At 43.2% G+C, this 19,803-nt stretch overlaps 1 protein-coding gene across 6 annotated transcripts; it reads right to left on the minus strand.

The window, feature by feature from the left end:
- Positions 1 to 66: 66 nt before the first annotated feature.
- siah1 (siah E3 ubiquitin protein ligase 1) lies at positions 67 to 19,803 on the minus strand. 6 transcript variants are annotated; one of them, XM_035525607.1, is made up of 5 exons: positions 19,670 to 19,803; positions 17,811 to 17,924; positions 17,571 to 17,640; positions 5,686 to 5,742; positions 67 to 929 (listed from the first exon to the last, which is right to left on the minus strand). In XM_035525607.1, exons 4-5 carry the CDS (start codon positions 5,693 to 5,695, stop codon positions 79 to 81), a joined length of 861 nt encoding a protein of 286 aa, XP_035381500.1. In that variant the 5' UTR covers positions 5,696 to 5,742; positions 17,571 to 17,640; positions 17,811 to 17,924; positions 19,670 to 19,803; the 3' UTR covers positions 67 to 78. The 6 variants fall into 6 exon arrangements, with proteins under 6 accessions (XP_035381500.1, XP_035381501.1, XP_035381499.1 ...); XM_035525608.1 differs by lacking the exon at positions 17,811 to 17,924; XM_035525606.1 differs by lacking the exons at positions 17,571 to 17,640; positions 17,811 to 17,924.

Raw genomic sequence — 19,803 nt, forward strand, 5'->3', positions numbered from 1 at the left:
GGGGGGGGGGGGGGGGGGGGGGGAATGAGAATGAGAGATAGAGAGAGAGTCAGTCCCAACAGTCAGTCCCAACAGTCCTCAGCACATGGATATGGTGACATTGATACCCAGGTTTCCGTTCTCGGCGAACAGCTGGGCAATGGAGGTGTCGAACACGAGGCAGTCACTGTTCATGATGGCGGTAGCGATGCCTTCGTGGATGGACCGCGGCGTGGCCTCCCAGGTGAGCCGCCGCCGGTGTCCGTTCAGCTCCAGGCGGTAGGCGAAGTTCTCCGCCTGCTTCCTGGTGCCGATGAGCTGCACGATGGCGAAGAACTGCTGGTGCCCGTCGTACTTCTCCTGCTTCTCAAGAACCAGCATGAAGTGGAAGCCAAAGCAGGACTGCATCATAACCCAGTCCACGGCGCCGGGCAAGTTGATGTCCGTGGCCAGGAAGACGATGTCCTCGCCCTGCAGGGTGGTGATGGACTTGTGCTGGTGGAGGAGGTGGGGCATGACCGCATCCAGCGAGCCCTGCCACTTGCACGAGGCCCCAGGGCAGGGGCAGGAGTATGGCCGGAACTCGCACAGCTCCTCGTGCTCCGCCTTGTCCGTGTGAGGCAGGGTGACCTCACAGCCGGATGAGGCGTACTTACAGGGGAACAGCACAGAGTTGGCCACCTTCTCCATGGCCAGGTTGCGGATGGAGCCCAGGGGGCCCCGGCAGGTGGGGCAGCAGGTGAGCTTGGGCCGGCAGTTGCTGCACACCAGGTGGCCGCTCTGGCACTGCAGGATGGGCGGCAGCACATAGTCGAAGCAGACGGGGCACTCAAACAAGCTGGCCAGGTCGCTGTTGGAGGCCGTGGTGCCCGTCAGGGTGGGGACGCGCTGGGAAGGGGCACACTTGGAGGTTCCTGTGGGCAGCGCGGTGGCGGTCTGTCGACTCATTTCTGAAGATTGGACAGATGGAAGAGGGGAGCAAGAAAAAAAAAAAAAAGATTGGGTGGAGGGATGGACACAAAGAAGAAAATGGAGCAGATTGACAGACATGGATCATTTATTACATACTGAGAAGTGAAAAATTATACACAAAATGTGGAGTCACTACTGAACAAAAAGTGGTACAACAGACAGGGTGCACAAACACCTTTGAACTTCAGCGACAGCATCCACGGCAACTGGGACTAGTTATATAACGTCAACTCTGCCTTTGCGTGAAGTGATGGGTATATTAAATACAAGCCTTGGGTATCCCACCCCGGACTGATCCACTACCGTTTAGGCAACACAGAGCGGAGTATTGTATTCAGCGATGTAGGGTTGAAGCTGCACAAGAGAGACGCTTGTCTGTTTCCACTGAAAAGTTCCCAGATATCATGGTCTACTTGCACTGATAAAGTCAGACACAGGCCTCCGGGAAGAGCTCGGGGCAGCTATTTTTGGTTAGGACACAAGCTCCATACTCTTTAAAAAAAAAAAAAAAAAAGAAGCCAAACGTGGGTATGACAGACTCCCTTTTTTCTTGCTGTTCCTATGGCAATGGGCTGTGGTAGATTTGGGGTGAAGAAATGAGGCCACAGCTGGATTTTCCCTTATTGCAGGACACAGACAAGGTGTGACCAAGCCCTCACACGGGGCTGCCTTCTGTGAGCCATACCTGTGTCTGCAGTATACCCTGCCACACAGTAGGCAGACCCAACCCTGTTCTAGCCAGGTACCAGCCTGAGAGAGAAACACAGGAAGAACACTGCTACTCCAGAGCTCAGGAGGCTAGGCAGATTGTCTCCAAAGTCCTTCACAAGTTCAGAGAGAGACAAAAGGTATTCTGGTGGAGAGGGCAGGAGAAGGGGGCAGATGGGGGCAGATGTCTGTGCACATAGGCAGTTCAGAGGCTGCTTGTCAACACATCTGATGTGATAAAGCCCATTGTATTTTTAGTCCTCTTACAGAGCCCATCTCTGGGAACAGGCCACAGCCAAAAGTAGCACAGAGCCCAACAGGTCTGCAGCTAGCCCTAAATACAAGACCTGAAACTCGGGGAGAACGCAGGTGTACAGAACAGATGATCTGGTAAGCTGCTGTTACCGGGTGCACTGAGAGGTAGCTCTTCACCATCACTCTGTTTGGAGTGAATGTTCAGTTTTGTACAAGGCCTCTTCAAGACTAAAAAATTCTGGGTTCTGCCCATCAGAGGAGAGCTAATCTGTTGGGCACCATTTGGTTCTTCTTAGAATTCCATCATTAATTTAATTTATTTTACCAAGGTCACAAATCACAAAACATGCGTGTGTGGGCAAGTGCGGCGTTGCTGAAACAGAACAGCAGAGTGTGTGTCTGACTTCTGTTAAGTGGCAGTGGCATAGAGGTGCCAGCCTCCACTCGGAGCGTGCCAGCAGCCGCGGCGTGCTTCGGCTAACGAGCAGACAGCCATACTCCAGTAGACACCATGGAGGAGAACATGCTGACCCGTTTGGCGTAGGCTTAGGCGACAGATGGAGTGATACGTGCCTTTTAGTAAGAGGGACGACAGGCCTAATGAATTGGCTTTTGGAAGTGTGTGGGCTTGGCTCAGGGGGCGTGCAAGATTCAGTGTTAGTGGTGGAGAGAGACTAAAAGTCAGCCTGGTGAGAGGATGGTTTATGGATGCAGATTTTTTACATGGCACAGTTGGAGTGCAGAATACACAGCAACTGCCAAGTGTAAACCCCCCCCCCAAAATACAAAAAAACACACACACCACACAACAAAAACAACCCTGGACAAGAATCACCACTTCCAGGAGGGCACAACAAACATTCCTTGTTATTAGCAGTATCAAACGCGCACACCCACCCAAAAAACAAAACAAAACAAAACAAAAAGCGCACTCCGCCAAATAGAGGTTAGCACAGACCTCCTGTTGGGTATTCAATATTTAATCACTGAAATGAAATAAAAGCCTTAAACATGTGGAAGCAGTCTGGGCTGCAATCTGGCAGTCTTGGAAGTTCTGCTGCATCCATTATAACCACATCATTCAATTTCCGTCTGGACCGAGTCTACTTTACTTTCCAGACCCAATTTCAACATCAAATTACTCAAACTTCATAACAGCACTCATGTAGTCATGCTAAGCATAATCCTCTGGTCCTTACGTAATGGGGCTTTTCCACCTGCGCTTTTTGGAAGTGGGTGAAAAATTCCTTAGTTTTAATCAATTTGCAACCAGCCTTTCTAAATAAATACATTTAAAATATGTAGCATGGGTCATATTATATAATGAGCCATTAATGAACTAAATGATGGTCCAAGACAAAAACGCCACATCAACATTACAATTCTTCATCTTTGCAATTAGTAACTGCTGTACTTAACAGTGTAGATTATGGTACGCTTCCTAAACTGTAGGAATACTAACATCTGCAAATTTGTTCAACAATACTGGCTTAAAAATATAGGTCTAGACTAACAATTCTCAACCCAGTCTTTGGAACACACCAGACGATTCCCACATTTTTGCTGTAATCCAGCTTCAGCATGCCAGAGCCAAGACGGTAGACCTTCAGAAGGCATAATTAACGCAGCACTCTCCATCCCTTTTTATTCTTCTGTTACTTGTTGCCACTAGGTCATTTTAACAGAGGTTGGCCAAATTCTGATGTGGAGACACTGATCACTGCTATGCTCCAGATGAGGGCAGGATTATTCCATGGTTGGTCTCCAGTAGTAGGCATTTATCTAGTTTATACTACCACCACCACCATAAATAAATAAATAAACAAACATACAAATTCTTGTGTTTGGCACAGCGTAATAAAGAGACATTACAGTAAAAGGTCACCTTTTCTGGGAAGTGCAAGAGCACTGGCATTTGAAGGATTATTATTTTTTGGTTGAACTATTTTTAGACGTGTACAAGTGCTAACTAGGAAACGATTCTCTCTGCCGTTTGCAAACCAAAAGGCCCACCAAACCTATTGTTCCTGGATAGAGCAGTGGTGATCTGTTCTGAAAGCCTGGAGCTCAGCACACCAAACAGGAAATCCTGTAAACCCAAAGGAAGTTGGAGCACTAATGTGCGCACCTCCAACGGAACTACGGGCACAGAAAGTAACCAAGGCCTTGCTGTACTGAGCGCAGGCTCGGCTCATCCATGGACTTTACTTAGCCATTTAGTTTTATGTGCACAATACACAATATTCTAAGTGACATGATTGCATATGCAAAGATTCACATCTTCCTAACCATTAAATGTCATGTTTACAGTTACACACAGCTCTCCAAATAGTGTCCCATGCCTTACCATGTAGAAAAACTCGACAGATGTTCAACACAGTATTAAATGAGAAGAACTTCAATTAATAATTCTCCACCGATTTCAAAAGTAGAGACTCTTGCACAGGTGACTACAGTAAGATTGTCCACTCCCATGGCCAGCTAGAGGGATATTTCTGTGTTTTGTGGTTGTCAAAATCTAGTCTTAGGTGGCTGTTCCTACTCAGAGCAAACATTAAACACTAGGGTTGACAGCATCCTCTGAGGCAGTCAGCCTAAACAACTTGTGGGATGATTCAGCAATATTTACAATGCATCATGCCTTCATCGCCATGCTGAAAAAACTGCCATGGACTAGATTAATTAAAACGGCTACGAACACAGAAGATTTCCTTTCTACTGCAAGCTAAAAGATGAATGACCGCTCACAGAAAAATGCAAATCTTACCTAAAACAAGCATCATTACAATATAAACCTACATAGCTGGTGTCATGCTGGAAAAACACAGCTCTTCTGCACAGTACACAACCAAGTCATAAGAAGGGAGGGGCGAGGCAATAAACTGGAGGGGGACAGTGTGAAGCGTGTGTGCTGTGCAGGTGTGTGGCTCCAGTGAATGGGAACGTGAACGTGAACACAAGGGGCAACTCTGCTTCATCAGAGCAGACCTTGGCCTGAAGCAGACTTCATATACAGATCGATTGATATGTATTGTTTCATTCAATTAGGCGTATGGCTTGGATTTCCTTACACATGATATTTACATTATGAGTGCCATTTCTGTACAAAACGAAATTAAATCATCCTTTCAGGATACATGCAGACTTGTATTAAACAATTTTTGCATGGGAAAATTAACTGACTGCAGTTAGCATACTAGACACCAGTAACAAACACCACCACACCAGCAGAGAAAGTTCTGACAGTAATTCAGCAGCAATTAAAATGGACAGTAGGTTTTTTTTTGGGGGGGGGGGGGGGGGGGGGGGGAGGAGAGAAGCGTGCGGTAAAAAGGTCTGTGGCAGGTTAGAGCTGGTGAAGGCAGGTTGTAACAGCACACTGCCTCAGCACTCCCAGAGAGTGCTAACAGTGGGTCAGAGGGCACGGCGGCACGGTGAAACCGAGCTGTCCTACTCCTCCAGATGGTAACAGAGCAGATCAGAGCACCACACTCCTGCATTAGCTAATCCAAACGTCCATATCTCCCGACTTCCTCAGTCCACATGGTCCATATACCACCAGACTCCATTTTAACCCACAAAAGTTGAAAAGCCCATATTTAATCTAATTTAGGTAACCATTATAAAGAAATAAATAAATATTAACTGAAAAATACATCTAATGTGGGGGGGGGGGGGGAACCCTTCAAGGTGGCAGACATTATCAGAACTTAATTTGAATTTCAGAAGATCTCATCACAATAGCAAAACAAACTATAGAGACAAATTTACCTTCGTCCATATGATTCCCAAGTAAGGCTATCTTCTTCTCTTGAAATGTGTGGACCTCTGGAGGGAGGGAGAGAGGGAGAGAGAGAAATTAATAACGAAACAAGTCGACCTTGAGCGCCACTTTATCCCATGTCCTGAGTTTCAGTTAGGCAAGTTACCTTTTCTATTCAAAAAGACTGGCTTTACCTGAAAGATGAAACAGGATTTCAATTAACCTTGCGCATGACAGGTTCTAAGCACAAGGACAAGGCAAGTAAACAAATCATCCCCCCCAAAGGGTTAGGCTAAAACTAGGCTAGATTTTGTTCAACCAGTCCAGACTGGTTTGGTTTTTTTTTGTTTGTTGTTTTTCCACCTACCTCACTCCTTCCTGTAGCTAATCTGTATGCAAACTGCGCACACCCTGCCCTTATGGTACCTACATTAATGCAGAGGCCAATATTGGCCTGACCCCTCACTGTCTGCTCTGCATTTCAGCACTCCAGAGTAACTCCTGGCTTTAATATTGCAACAGATACAAATGCTGATGGATCAAATTTTACCTCATGATACATTCAGTGCTTTAAGAGCTCTGAAACAAAACTGGAACACTGCAGGCCCAGACCAGTCCAGCACATTAAAATGCCTCATAACCTGGCCAATTCTCCAGTGTGCGGTGGCTTTAGCGCTAAAAATTATAAAGCAAAATACTACAGCAAAACATTTTTCTGCAGTGCTTGGTTGTACTTGTGTGTTTATGATCATCACAGTGCACAAAACAAAATAACCCCAAAAACAAAAAGATGCACATTAATAAGATAAGGCAGGTTCTGGCCAACATGCATATAATCAGAATCAGGCACCAAAGGTAAACAGGGAACCAAGATAAGGCCTGAATGTGGTTTACAGAGAAGCATGTGAGGTACTCCACTTCAGTCAGTGAGTCAGCATTGCCTGGGGGAGACCAGCATGCCCCTGCTTGCCCTGACTGCACAGCCCTGCTAGATGGTTTACTACAAAGCACACTTGTGTTGCTGATACTACCTAAACAAACATTAAGAATCATACCACTGAGGGGGGAGAGAGAGAGAGAGAGATACACACAATGACTGTGTGTAAACCCAGGGTTTACAGGATGCCAGTTTCACTCTCCACTGAATCTCCCCTCCTTCTCTCCCAGAAGTGGGTCTAGGCGAGAGACATTGGAAACTTATGGAAAATAATGCAAGAGCACATGGAGTGTTTTCTCAAAACAGAAACCTTACTTGCGCTGTTCTCTAAAGTGCCTTTTAGGCTACTATCCTACACACGCACCACCATGGAATTTAACTAGAAGTCAGAGGTGGATCAACAGTACACACACACACACCTTGAGTGTGGGGGTTGCATGCAAGATACGTGAACTGACAACATTCCACACGGGATGTCTTGACGCAGGCGAGCCGATAGCCATCTGTGCGCACGCAGCGGGGTTGGGTTACCTTTAGTCTTGCTGGCCGTTCGGGCAGCTATGCATGTAAAGAGCTTCAGCACCCCCTTCCATGAGTACACGGGTTGCAGCCTAAACGTGGGCGACATGGGGAGCAAACCAACTCTTCATCGCAACTCTTCACAAACAAAACCGTCCACGGTACAGGGCCCCTTTGGTCCAGCTCAGGCTCCGCTGCTGTAACGCTGGGTTCGAGGACGTCTCTGCTTTGCTCTCAGAACCTCAGGACTCATGAAGATTGGACCTCGGTCTGTCACTGGCGCATTTGCGCTCACACAAAATATATCCAAGCGATTGTTCGCCAACAACTACGCAGGACAGGCGGTAAAGCCAAAATTAGTCCAGCCTAGCAGGAAAAGCGTAGCGAAGGGTGGAGAACTGAAAGATTAAAATGAAGGGGGCAGGGGAAAAAAAAAAAAAAAAAAGTCACTGTAATCCAGGAATGTTACAAAAGTATATCCAGTTCTCACTGCCTGGCAGGAAGCATGAACAGAGGGAGAGGGAGAAAAACAACCACAGCAAGGCGAGTCCACCCCCCCCCCCCCCCCCCAACCCTACCCCCTTGTCCAAGAGCAGATTCCAGTGGCAGTGTGAGGACCACTCCCAGGCCTCCCCAAGTATCCTGCAAGAACTCCAGTGGAAAAAAACAAAAGTAGAAGAAAGCACTCGCCGTGGATGAGAGGAACAATCTCAGCAGAGCGACAGAGAGACCGAGAGAGAGAACGAAGAATTCTGCCTGCTTGCACTTCTGCTACTGCTGCCTGTGGGCTGAGGAGTCGAATGTCAGAGTGGAGTCGGCATAATCCCTCAGTGTGTGTGTGTGTGTGTGCACGCGTGCATCTAAACGGGGAGGGAGGACCCTGCTCCAGAGGCTGGCTTGGGTCAGATTACACAGCGCCGCCCCTTCTTTCAGCTTCCTGCTCTGATCACGCAGCCTAGACAAAGACTTTGCAATCAAACCAGCACTACAGTGATCCCTGCAGGAGAACAGGCTGCTGTACGGTGTCCATTTACACCGGGCGACCTCTTTATTGGTCAAGCCAGTTTGGTTTTGCTTTACCTAAAAGCTGCTATACATTTTATAGTGGAACGAAAGTCCTAAGCTTGGCACAACTCTTGTTCTCTGAGGTCTGATTGTCCCCTGCCCTGTGTAGCATGTCAGTTTACTGATCGCCTCCATTATTGACCTGGTTTTGGTCAAGACAGGTGCCTGGTTGGATGCTCCAATTTGTATCTCCCAGGATTAAAATCAAACCATCTTAATAAAAGGGGAGATTGGAAATATAGCACAAATGGTGTCAACAAGACAAGTCTCCACCAGTCACTCAATGTACGTGTGCGTAGATCTGATTGTAAAAAACCTTGGTACAACACTGACATTATAAACTGGCAAGTCTGGTTAAGTTTTGTTTATTTGCATACTCAAGTAAAAATGTTAATTACACAACAAGAACTTTCCATTCCCTTAGTTACATTCACCTTCAAAAGGTTTTTATTTTGTCACCAACATGTGCTCAAACACAAAAATACTTAAATGAGCACGGATCCTGCATCTATGTTGAGTAACAAACTCTAGCAGTTATTGTAAGGTATTGTTTATTGCAGTGATTGTTATTGGTTTTGCACTTCCAGGCATCAGTACTGAGCCCTGTATTTCTACAGTATTCTAGTTCATTGGTATCTTGGACTCCAATAGACTGTACCGACTAGGGTGTGTTCTATGAGTAAATGACAAAGCAATTTTGTAAGCCACTCTGGATAAGAGCGTCTGCCAAATGCCATAAATGTAAATTTGCACATCATTTTCAAAAGCCAGACTATCCAGCTATGGTTTCTGTGAGCCACGTCACACGCGCGACCCTTCTTCCCCCTCATCACTAGGGCTGGGTATTGCCAGCCTTTATGATGTCCGCATTGTGATAATATGCATCACGACACAAGCGATTACAACTTAAGGTACATGTTACCTCAACAACAACATTGTTAAGACCAATAAGCAATGTGGAGAGTAAATTTAGGGAAAAAAAGAAAAAGAAAAAAGAAGGCAATATTCACCCAAGTGTCAGTTCTACATTTTGAAGGGTCTGACTACAGCTGCTTTTCAGGGTTGTTCCTAGATGAGTGCTGATTTTTTTCTAAAGCCACTCACGTTGAGGTTCCGCTTGCTAGTGCCCTCGAACTTGAACACAGAATAAAGAATATAAACGTTCACACATTAAAATACAGCCATGACTGTGATTCACATATCACCAAGAGTGTATTCACAAAGAGTGTATTTTGTACACAGCCACACTGATGCCTTCACAACACCCAAAGTATACGCTCAATCCATGTCTGGGGAAAGTACTCATTTCCACAACAGCCAAATGATCTTGAAAATAAGATGCATTTACTGATATTTTGACAGTTCTGCTTTCTCATTTTTACTTACCTAAGGTTTCCATCTTAAAGTGTACTTCCGGAATAGCTTGTGTGTCAAAAGCATCATGGACAGAATCCTTTTCCTTTTTGATCGACATGAATTAGCTGTTACTAAAACAGTCGGCTGCTGACCGCAGCAATATTAGCTTTCATTGGTTGATACTCACTGCCAGCTTAGGCTATATATGGGAGTTCATGCACCCCTACTCAAAATGCACTGACCCCCCCCCCCCCCCCCCCCCCCCCCCCCCCCCCCACACACACCCTTATATTAAGTATAGAAGTCTAATAGACTTCAGGAGGCCATGTTAATGACTGCAGTAGGAGTACAAAACGTCTGCAGTCGCTTCTACAAGGCGCCAGTTGTCTCATGTGACCTTTGAGCTCACTGCCACGGTCAAAAACATGCAAGTGATGGCACATGCCCACCCCTTCATCTGCTACAGTTCACCTGAAATCTACAGAATATCCTCATCAATAGACAATACACATCGGGCAATTTAGGTAGGGAAATGGGTCAGTATAAATGCTTTACTGCTTAAAAGAAAGAATCCTCTCACCCCTGGAAGACCAAATGAGACAACAACGACATTTCAGCCCCATCAATGACCTACTACAAACCTGACAACACACAGCACCCTCTTGAAAAGTCAGTTAGCATTTGATCACTCTTTCTGTGTCAAGTTTCACCCTTACAAAAGGTTAGGTGCAAAGGGCGTCTGGTTCACAGAAACTCACCTGGGCCATGCAAAGTGCCACAAAAGTAAACTTCCTTAAAACCACAACATTTATTATACATTACTTAGGGTAAGAGTTAAAAAAAAAAAAAAAAATATGCAAGTTTCTTTATGCGCGTGTATTCACTTATACAGCACATCACAGTTGATAAATATAGACCCTTTACACCTGTATGCTCGACCTCACGATGCATGGCGTGTGTGTGAGTTTTAGAATAGAACCAAGACTTTTGTGCAGTGGACAGCATATCATTTGGAAGCAAAGATCAGAGATATTTGAGCAGGGAAGTCAACTTTAAAAAGTGTTTTCCCCCCCCTCTTCTATTAACTACGAATGGAGGGGAAAACAAAAACAAAAACCCAAAAAACCTCCTCTTTATTCTACTCCGTACTGTTCCCTCATAGGCCTAGATCCATGAGGATAATGCTTAATGATGTTTCCACCAGTCCAATACTTCAATCTTACCAACTGCCCCCTTTTAAAGAAATTTGTGCTTGGATTGTAAAAAAGATACACACCTCAGCATTTCCAGATTATGCAACTCTGAAGTACCACATGGAGCCTAAAGATCTCTGTAGAAGCAGGATGCTAGAGCAGCAATTCAGTAAACTCCAGGATGCAAAACAGGTTCGTTGTAGAAAACATGCCTTGGTGACAGGGCAAACACTTTCACATAAAAGCCTGTGATCTGTGCCATTGTTTTTGAGCGACAAAAGAGATTGTGCCCAAGCAGTCAAAACAGATGGCCTTTTCACATTTACCCCTCTGGGAATGGACCTCCTTCAAATGAAGACCCAGCACTTTCACAGCCTCACACAAGATCACTGAAAAGGCTCAGCCTGCCACCAGGAGTTGTTACCATTACAAACTGTGCCTTCCAAAAAGTGTATTCCCACTAAACAAGAAAGCAAACAAAGTCGTCAGTATTTGTACTCAGGGCTTCAGGGTTCAATTTCTTCCACTCTTTCACAGAAATTTAGAACTGATCACATCACTGTAGATGAAGCAAAAGATAAGAGAATGCATGTTCCCTGAATCATTCAAGTGTTGTGGGGCAAAGATTAGTGCTGGACGATCTTAAATTTTATCGCAATCATGCTTGTCAATAATGAGGATAAGCCTCAACATTTTTACTTGATGTGGAGACATGAGAACGACCAGCCAGCCTGCAGTTTTTTTTTGCTTGCATGTCAAAGTACATACATATTTATTACTGCAAAGCATCCTTTGAGCTAGCAGTGCTGAAGAAAGCTCTGGAAACCAGGGGGAAAAATAAGAAAATAAAAACAACAACAAAAACCCAACAACAACAAATAAAACCCTAAAAACAAACAAACAAACAAAAACAAATAAATAAATAAATAATAAAAAAGCTCAAGTCGTTAGTTACACAGACGTTTAGATATCTGAAAAGTGAAAGCTCAGATTAAAGTCTGCAAAAATATCGTCAGACAGTGCACACCAAGACAGGAAAAAGCACCAACCTCTTCCATGAGATGAAAAAGTAGCATTGCAGTGACAACACCCAGAGTATGAAAGTGTGGCCCATGCTAGTCCATCCACAACAACAAACGAGAGTGTCGTCTTTGCAGCGTCATACAGAAAAGTGATCCAAAAGGGGCAAGGACACACCAAGAGCTCATGGAGCACAATGACTGGTTGACAGTGTTCACAGTTTGCACTTTCTACACAAATTTACACCTGTAAAACATTTGAGATGTTTGCTGCCCTACCAAAGGAATTTGAGATATTAAAATAAAACAAATCTCTGGCTACTAAGTTACAAGGCAAGATAACGTATTTGTTATTTCTTCAATGAAGTATGTGGAGTTATATTCCATTTTTGCAAATAAACTAGATTCTAAAGTTTGAACCTCCAATTTCCACAGGCTTCAGTCATTAGCAGGATCTACTTCATACTGGCAGCATTATCAGATTATATATCGTGATTAATAGGAACATCAATACGGGAACAAAACAGGAAGGCAAAGAAAAAAAATAATTAGCCCTATGAAACATAATCAGATTCTAGGTTCAGAATTGGTGAACCTAGTGTTATATTAGTGCAACAGTGCATTTACATGCACTTAATTATCATCTGATCATAATTCCTCAGTTATCTGATTATTCAAGTGGTCATGTAAACAGCACACTGATTTCTTCTATCTGGGCTAGAAATCTGATCTGGATTGCTGCTCAGTAATCTGATCTCTCAGTGAATGTATACCATTAGTCTGACTTAATCTTTTTGGTTCCCAGTCTGCATATGCATGCAAACTTAATTGGATAGGAGTACAGAACTGTCCAAGAACAGGCTGACAAGAATTAAATGCAATATCCAGCCACTGAAAAAACTTCTGTCTTTGCATCAATATAGAAAAAGCTATTAAAAAAGGGCAGCACGGTGCACTACTAATAATGATAAAAAAGGAAGATCCATGTTTGCAGGTAAAGTGGGTCCATGTTTATAAAAAGCCATGGCAAGATGTTTGAAAAGGCTTTTGTAGAGCTAACTAGCAGGTTATCACTATTAACCCATAGATAAGGAAAACCACAGACCAATTAAAACAAGGACAAAGTATCATTAATGCGCATCACCAAAGCCATTTCAGTATCAACAGCATCCCCAAAAGGAAATTTGTATTTTCATTCCAAGCACGAGCAAGTGAGTGAGTTACAGTGTCCAACTATGGGAGCTACAGAGGTTTAGTTAAACTAAATGTGTAAATAACACTTGTACAGCCTTTGCCTTTACTTATAAAGTAGTTTTCTAGACACTTGGGGACTGGGGTGTTTGACACCTAGATCAACTGTTTTCTGACAAAACAGAAATAGGATCTCCCCGCACTGAAGACACACGACAAAAATGAAGCACACACACGCTCACTACTATGCCGTTCATTACAGATTCCATCCCATCCCATCCATCACCTCCGCCTTCTCCTCATTTTTTTAAGATATCCTTTCCATGAAGAGACCATTAGTGCCCCATCTGGTAACTTGATATCTGCTGAGAGCAACGACGCTCAGTCTGCTAAGGTAACCTACAGCTGAAGCCATTAGCACGCCCATGCAGAGAGCTTGCGTGACCAAGCAGGGTGTGCATCTCGCACTCACTCACTCTCCCATTGTAAAAACAAGTTTCCACACCGAGTGTGTTGGCAAGCAGTGCCTGCGCTATAATTTGTGACCAAAGAGGAAAACACTCTTGCGTGCCTCAAGATCTGATCAATGTGTGACAAAATACACTTAGCGTTAAGGAAAAAAAAAGGTTGTACATGTATAAGATGGATGAGGTCAGAGTAAACCACTGTGGTTCTGGATCAGGGAATTAGAAGAAAGGGGGGGGGGGGGGGGGCATGCATTAGCTCTACAATCAAAGGCAATATTTTTTACCCCAGTCCAACATTCCCAGCAAACAGTCCACATTCCTGCCCCAAATTAGTCCTACATTAATGCCAATAGCCTCATACAGAATTTTCATGCAACTTTCATATCCTTAATGGAAGCACACAAACAGTTTGGGGTTCAAAACCTCTAGGGTTCCAGTTACTATGGGAACCACTGTTGCCTTCCACATCTTTCCTAGCTCTTCCCTCAGCCCTTGATATTTCTTGAGCTTTTCATACTCCTTGTGCCTGATGTTGCCATCTCTTGGGATTGCTAAATCCACTACATCCCTCTTCTGCAGTTTGTCCATCACTACTACATCCAGCTAGTCAGCCATTACCATTTTGTCAGTCTGTATCTGGAAGCCCCACAGTATCTTATCTTGATCATTCTCCACCACCTGGGGTGGGGGGCGGGGGAATAATCCCACTTTGACCTTAAACCTCTAGCCTGTACTCGGCACAGATGTTTGTGTATACCATGCTACCCAATTGGTTATGGGGTTTCATGTATACCCTGCCTGCTAGCATTTTGCATCTTGCTGTTATGCGCTGGACTGTCTCAGGGGCATCTTTGCACAGACTGCATCTGGGGTCCTGTCTGGTGTGGTAGAACCCAGTCTCTATTGATATTGTATTTAGACCTTGTTCCAGTGCGGCCAAGATTAGTGCCTCCATGCTGTCTGCCAATCCAGCTTTTTCCAGCCATTGGTAGGATATTTCCATATCAGATTTGGAAAGATTGTAAGATTACTTTTATTTACATCTTTTAAAATGTAAATTTCAAAATAAAAAGAGCCCAAAGCAAAACCTGAGCACCCTGCATTACAAACAAATCCTTTGACAAGTATCACAGCTTATAAATGCTTTTTGGAGCCAGCTAAGAATGCTTCAGTTATTGTTCAAGAAACTTTACCCATTTGATCTTGCAAAAGGCTTCTAGTTCTGAGATATTATTGGGCCTTCTTGCATTCACTTCTCTTTTAAGGTCAACCCCGAGTTTCTTGATTGTGTCATGAGACTGTGAGAGCCATGTTCAGCTTGTGCCTCTTGAGGTAGTCCATTATGGATTTTAATGTGTGTTTAGGATCATCATGATGTAGAAGCTATCCACTTTTTATCTTCAACTTTTTATTTGGCTTCTAGAATTCGCTGGTATTTAATCCATTCCTCTCTCTACCAGCGAAATGTTCCCATGCCCACTAGCTGCAAAAAGCCCAAAGCATATTCGTTCCATTTTCTCCAAACACACCAAGTCTTTTGCAGCCAAAAAAAAGTTCCATTTTAACCCGTTTCCAAGATGCATCAATCTTGTTTAGCTGTTCCTCTGCAAACTTAACACTGAATCTTGTGATGAGGATGCAAGAAAAGTTTTCCTTCTGATGACTTTCATAGACATCATTCATGCAGTTCTCTCCGAACATTACTTTGGTCTTCCAGACCTCCACTTGACCTAAACTGTAGCTGTTAATTACAATATGAATTGAGGAAACAGCTACCTGAAAACACTTTGCAATTTTCTAACAGCCTTCTCCTACTTTGTGGGCATTAGGCCTATTTTAGCTTTTACGAGTACTAGGCAGCTGCTTGGAGGAATCCATGACTGCGGATTGTCAGGATGAGGTTCAAGGAGCCAGAGTATTTATAAAGTTTTGACATTTGCATCACCTGACCTTTCCTAAGAATGACTAAACAAGCCCTAACAAGCTAATCAAGATATGATACGTTGGTAAAATGTTATTAGAGCACAATTTAAATCAAAAATGTTTGCATGGTGATCCTTTACTGTATTTTCTACAACTTGAGGTAAATAAAGGAATCTTGTATAAAATTGTTTAAAAGAATGTCCCCTTCATGCCTATTCACAGTGACAATTTGACTACACTCTTGGAACTTTAGAATCATATGGAATAAATGTTATGATTTATCCCATTCCAGCCAAACCACTCAAATTTCAAAAACAAAATTTAGAAGACTTAACCGTTGTATCCCAGTTGTCCATTCACTGATTTCAAACCTGTAAAATGCCCTTTGAAAAAGGACAAAGTTATCTTTTAACTTATGATCTTAAAATGTATTTGTGGAACAAATGTTTCCATATGGAATGATAAGTAGGGGGAAAAGATTCCCCACTTGGAACACTGCCTGAGGAGAGATTATGGTATGCTCAGCTTGCCAAATAAGAAACCTAGTCTAACTGAGGCAAGACATTTAAAAAACTAATTACTGTAGCAAATATTTTAGTGGGAATTCATTAGGTAATAAGTGACCGCACCAGAGCACAACTGATGATGGCAGACGTGTTCTCCGTTTAGCATGTCCGGCGGGCCCACTAGCTAGCCACCCACCCATTTTCTGAATCACTTGTAATGCTAATTATGTTCATATAGATAGAAACTATTTGTCTAGATTTTAACAAGCAACTTTTTTAGCCCTGTTCCAGCTTAATAGTTTCACTCAGACAATGGCAAAGTGGCAAGAGACTAGGGAGGAGCTAGACAGATAGATGCCAGCTAGCTCTACTTCTTGACCACCCAGTGTCTAATACAATGTTAAAGACTTAACTTCTTTGTGAGATTGTAATTCATGTTACTCAAAGATCATGTATAACATCAACAATAAAAATATAGCTAGTCAGTCATTTTACTAGAGCAACCCAAAATGTTTAAAAGGTATCTGGGCCAAAAAGTTATTTTTATAATAATTCAATACATAAAATATATACATTTGTATTTGTCTTCATTATTTATCATCCAAGCACACTTCCCAATGTCCTAGTAACACACAAACCCATGGAACAGGAAACATGAATGACACAAACACTCTAGTAAATATTGCAAAATCACTCATCTCCAAATTGATTGTAACTTTTGAATGACAGATGTTCATTCTGATTTTAGCCAACTAACAACTGTGAAGTTAATAACATTTTCTGTATCGAACAGAAATTCATTGAAAATGTCAATTTTTAAACTTGTCCAAACAAGGGTAAAACTGGATTGAAATGTATGATGTTTATAGCATTTTAAATAACGGATTCTGTTGGAGAAATGGTACATTTATAGTCTCTACATGGTGCAAAAAATTGCTAATTGTGGATGTTGTAACTGTGCCACTGCCAAAAGGGAACATTCTGCACAGACTGTTAAACATCTACCTTTTTCTAACAAACTTCATTTCACCTCCTAGAAATTCAGAAGCACTGATGAAGGAATTGTCTGAAATGCCTGGTTCCTCTGTAATAATTCATCATCAGTTTGATATTGAGATTTTAGCCAATAAATATAGCCAATACTTTTCATCTCTCCAATAAATTAAATCTTAGGTGTAATTAAGGCCTCGTTTGTACATTACTACAGTTATAAGAAAAAACAATGTTAATAAGGTGGTTAGTGTTCCTTTGGAAGGTGCAACATGTGTGTGTGAAATTCATCACATCACAGTGCACATATATACATAGTGTGTAATATATAATTACACACTATGTATATATGTGCACTGTGATGTGATATATATATAAAATAAATAAATAAATAAAATGCAAAGGCTTCATAGGATGACATTGCTGCTATTGTGAGAAGACCTTGTAGCTACAAAAAGTCATAGCATCATTTCAAAGGCAAATGCCATTTTTACTATAATGAGGTGCAAATATCCTGAGGAGAACCAGGTTCCTACCTTTGTAATGAGATGCATTATAGTGTGATTCTACTGATAGCCATATATGGCCATACTTTTGCACAGTGGTGAAAGATGATTGAAGAATGGTCAAGAACACAGGGGCCCTTCCACCTCCAAGACCAAACACACACCATACACAAACCCCCGCCCCCAAGCACACACACGCGCGCGCGCGCACACACACTCACCTTATTTGTTACACTTGAACAGATGGTCAACCAGCATTACAATCAGTGTAGTGATCATCTGTGTGGCATGCTGGTGACATAGGAAAAGCAAAAACAGTTGTGAGCACATACACGCTCACGCGCGCAAGAAAGTGAGCCAAAGAAGCAGCTAAAGGAAATAATGGCAGAGAGACAGCAAAGGAAATGGCAGTCTATATTCAAACCCCAGCAATTTTAAGAATAGTCAAATGACCTCATTACCCAGTAGTTGGGAAGTAACTGCTCTACAGCTCCCTTCACTCAAAGAAACCAGCTGTCATTTTGGCAAAGGGTCACCAAGTGTGCCTAGTTCTGCATATACAGCTGCCAGTGGAACTGGGAGAAAAAAAAGAAAGAAAAAAGCCAAGAGTCAGGTGGAGCCAGAGCACATGTAGTTACCCCTCACGCTCACTACAGAGTAGAGAGAGCTCATCAAGCCTACCAAATAATTCATTTTGCATGACCATCATATGCAAAGTTAGGCTGCCATCCCAGAACCGATATAACTCAAGCACTTGCTCTACAAGGACACCAGCTGCTACCCAAACAGATGAGGAGGCGGTCTGTTTGTGAAACATTTTTAGGACTATATATAGTTATTAATAACATTAAATAAAACAAAATAGACATTAAATGATTTTCAAAAAACGATCAAATTATTTTAAAAAATGTTGATGCAATTAACCATAAGAATTCAGATACTTCCAAAGTAATTGGACTTGGTGATATAAATCCAATTTACGCTTCAGCAAACATAATTAACCAACGCGAAATAGAGAGCATCGTTTTATATCTACAATACATGGTAATAAGTTGCGTTCAATCAATAATGTACGAAACGTGCATGTTTAAAAAAGGGTTTCGATTAAACCCAGGGAAAAAAAAAATCCTAGACGTTGTAGGGCATTACAATATCATACTGTGTGATGTTAAAGTCGCAGCAAAGCTGCAGACACTGTGCTGCTGGCTCCTAAGGCTACGTGACCCGCGCCATCTTGGCTCTGATTAGGTACTAGCCGGTAGTACACACTACAAATTAATATAGAGATGAGGGACGTGGGAACAAAAGAACATCGGCGAACGCAGACGCACAGCCAGAGTTTCTGGCGCAAATGGAGGATCCCACCAAATCGCAGCTGCGGTATAAAACACAACCTCAAAACGCTGGGGTCAGACCAAATAAAGGACTGCTGTACCAAATATGCCATTGTAAAGCCAATGATCGCCGTGTCATCTTATAAACAGATATCTGGTTACCCGGTGTGTTACAGCAAACAGAGACACGGGAGAGGCGTGAGACAGTTTTTGGTAACAACAAGTTACCAACATTAATTTTAAGCGAGCAAGCAATAGACAGCTATCTTTAGCTAACTAAGCTGTTAGTGGCCAGCCCAGTTTAAACCAAGTTAACCAAGCTACTTGTCAAGCTCCCAGTCCACCCACGGCACCGGCTAGACTAAACTAGTCCCCTACAGAGCTTTGCTTTCTTAGGGTCGTTAACCTAGCGATCTGAATTATTTAAAAGGCCCGTTTCTGTGTAACCCATGCCAACTATCCTCCCATGAACATAACTGCTGATGCCTGCTAGGTTATCCAGCGCTACAACTCTGCACTTGTGTTTGTGCATGCACGGTTAACCCCCTCACTAGCAGGCTAAGCTAGTGAACTAGTGTTACCCTGTGATGTTTCCGAAAGAGGAAAGCCACCTCTCTGTCCGGCTAGCTAGGCATCTCGCTCCCTGTACACATCGCTAGCTGTCCGTCAGCGACTTGAACGTGGCTAATTAGCGTTAGCTAGCGACCAGAGTCCCACTGTACACAAACAATATCCGCACTTAGCTAGCCAGTTATCTTGTTAACTGGCTGTAAATATCCTTACGGAGTGCCACGTCAAATATATACATCATGGAGACTACAATGCCAAAGGAGCCTGCCGTGTTACATCGACAGCCTCCTCGCAATCGAAGGCTAACCTAGCTAAACTAAGCCAAGCTAACCGTTGTTTAGCAGCTGGCTAACATGGCTAGTCCAAAACCGAGAACCGAAATAATCACAGCACATACACACTTACGTAACGCTTACCTCCAGATAAATATCCTTGCGTTTATTAAAAAAACCCCAAAAGTAATAATCCTCTCACGGTTTATCGTCGTTTCGATTTCCACATACAGTTGTAACGAAGACGCTGTCGCCGGCAAGCCTCGCTCTCGCGCGCA

This window comes from Electrophorus electricus, chromosome 4 (assembly GCF_013358815.1).
Source record: "Electrophorus electricus isolate fEleEle1 chromosome 4, fEleEle1.pri, whole genome shotgun sequence".
Classification (NCBI taxonomy): Eukaryota; Metazoa; Chordata; class Actinopteri; order Gymnotiformes; family Gymnotidae; genus Electrophorus; species Electrophorus electricus.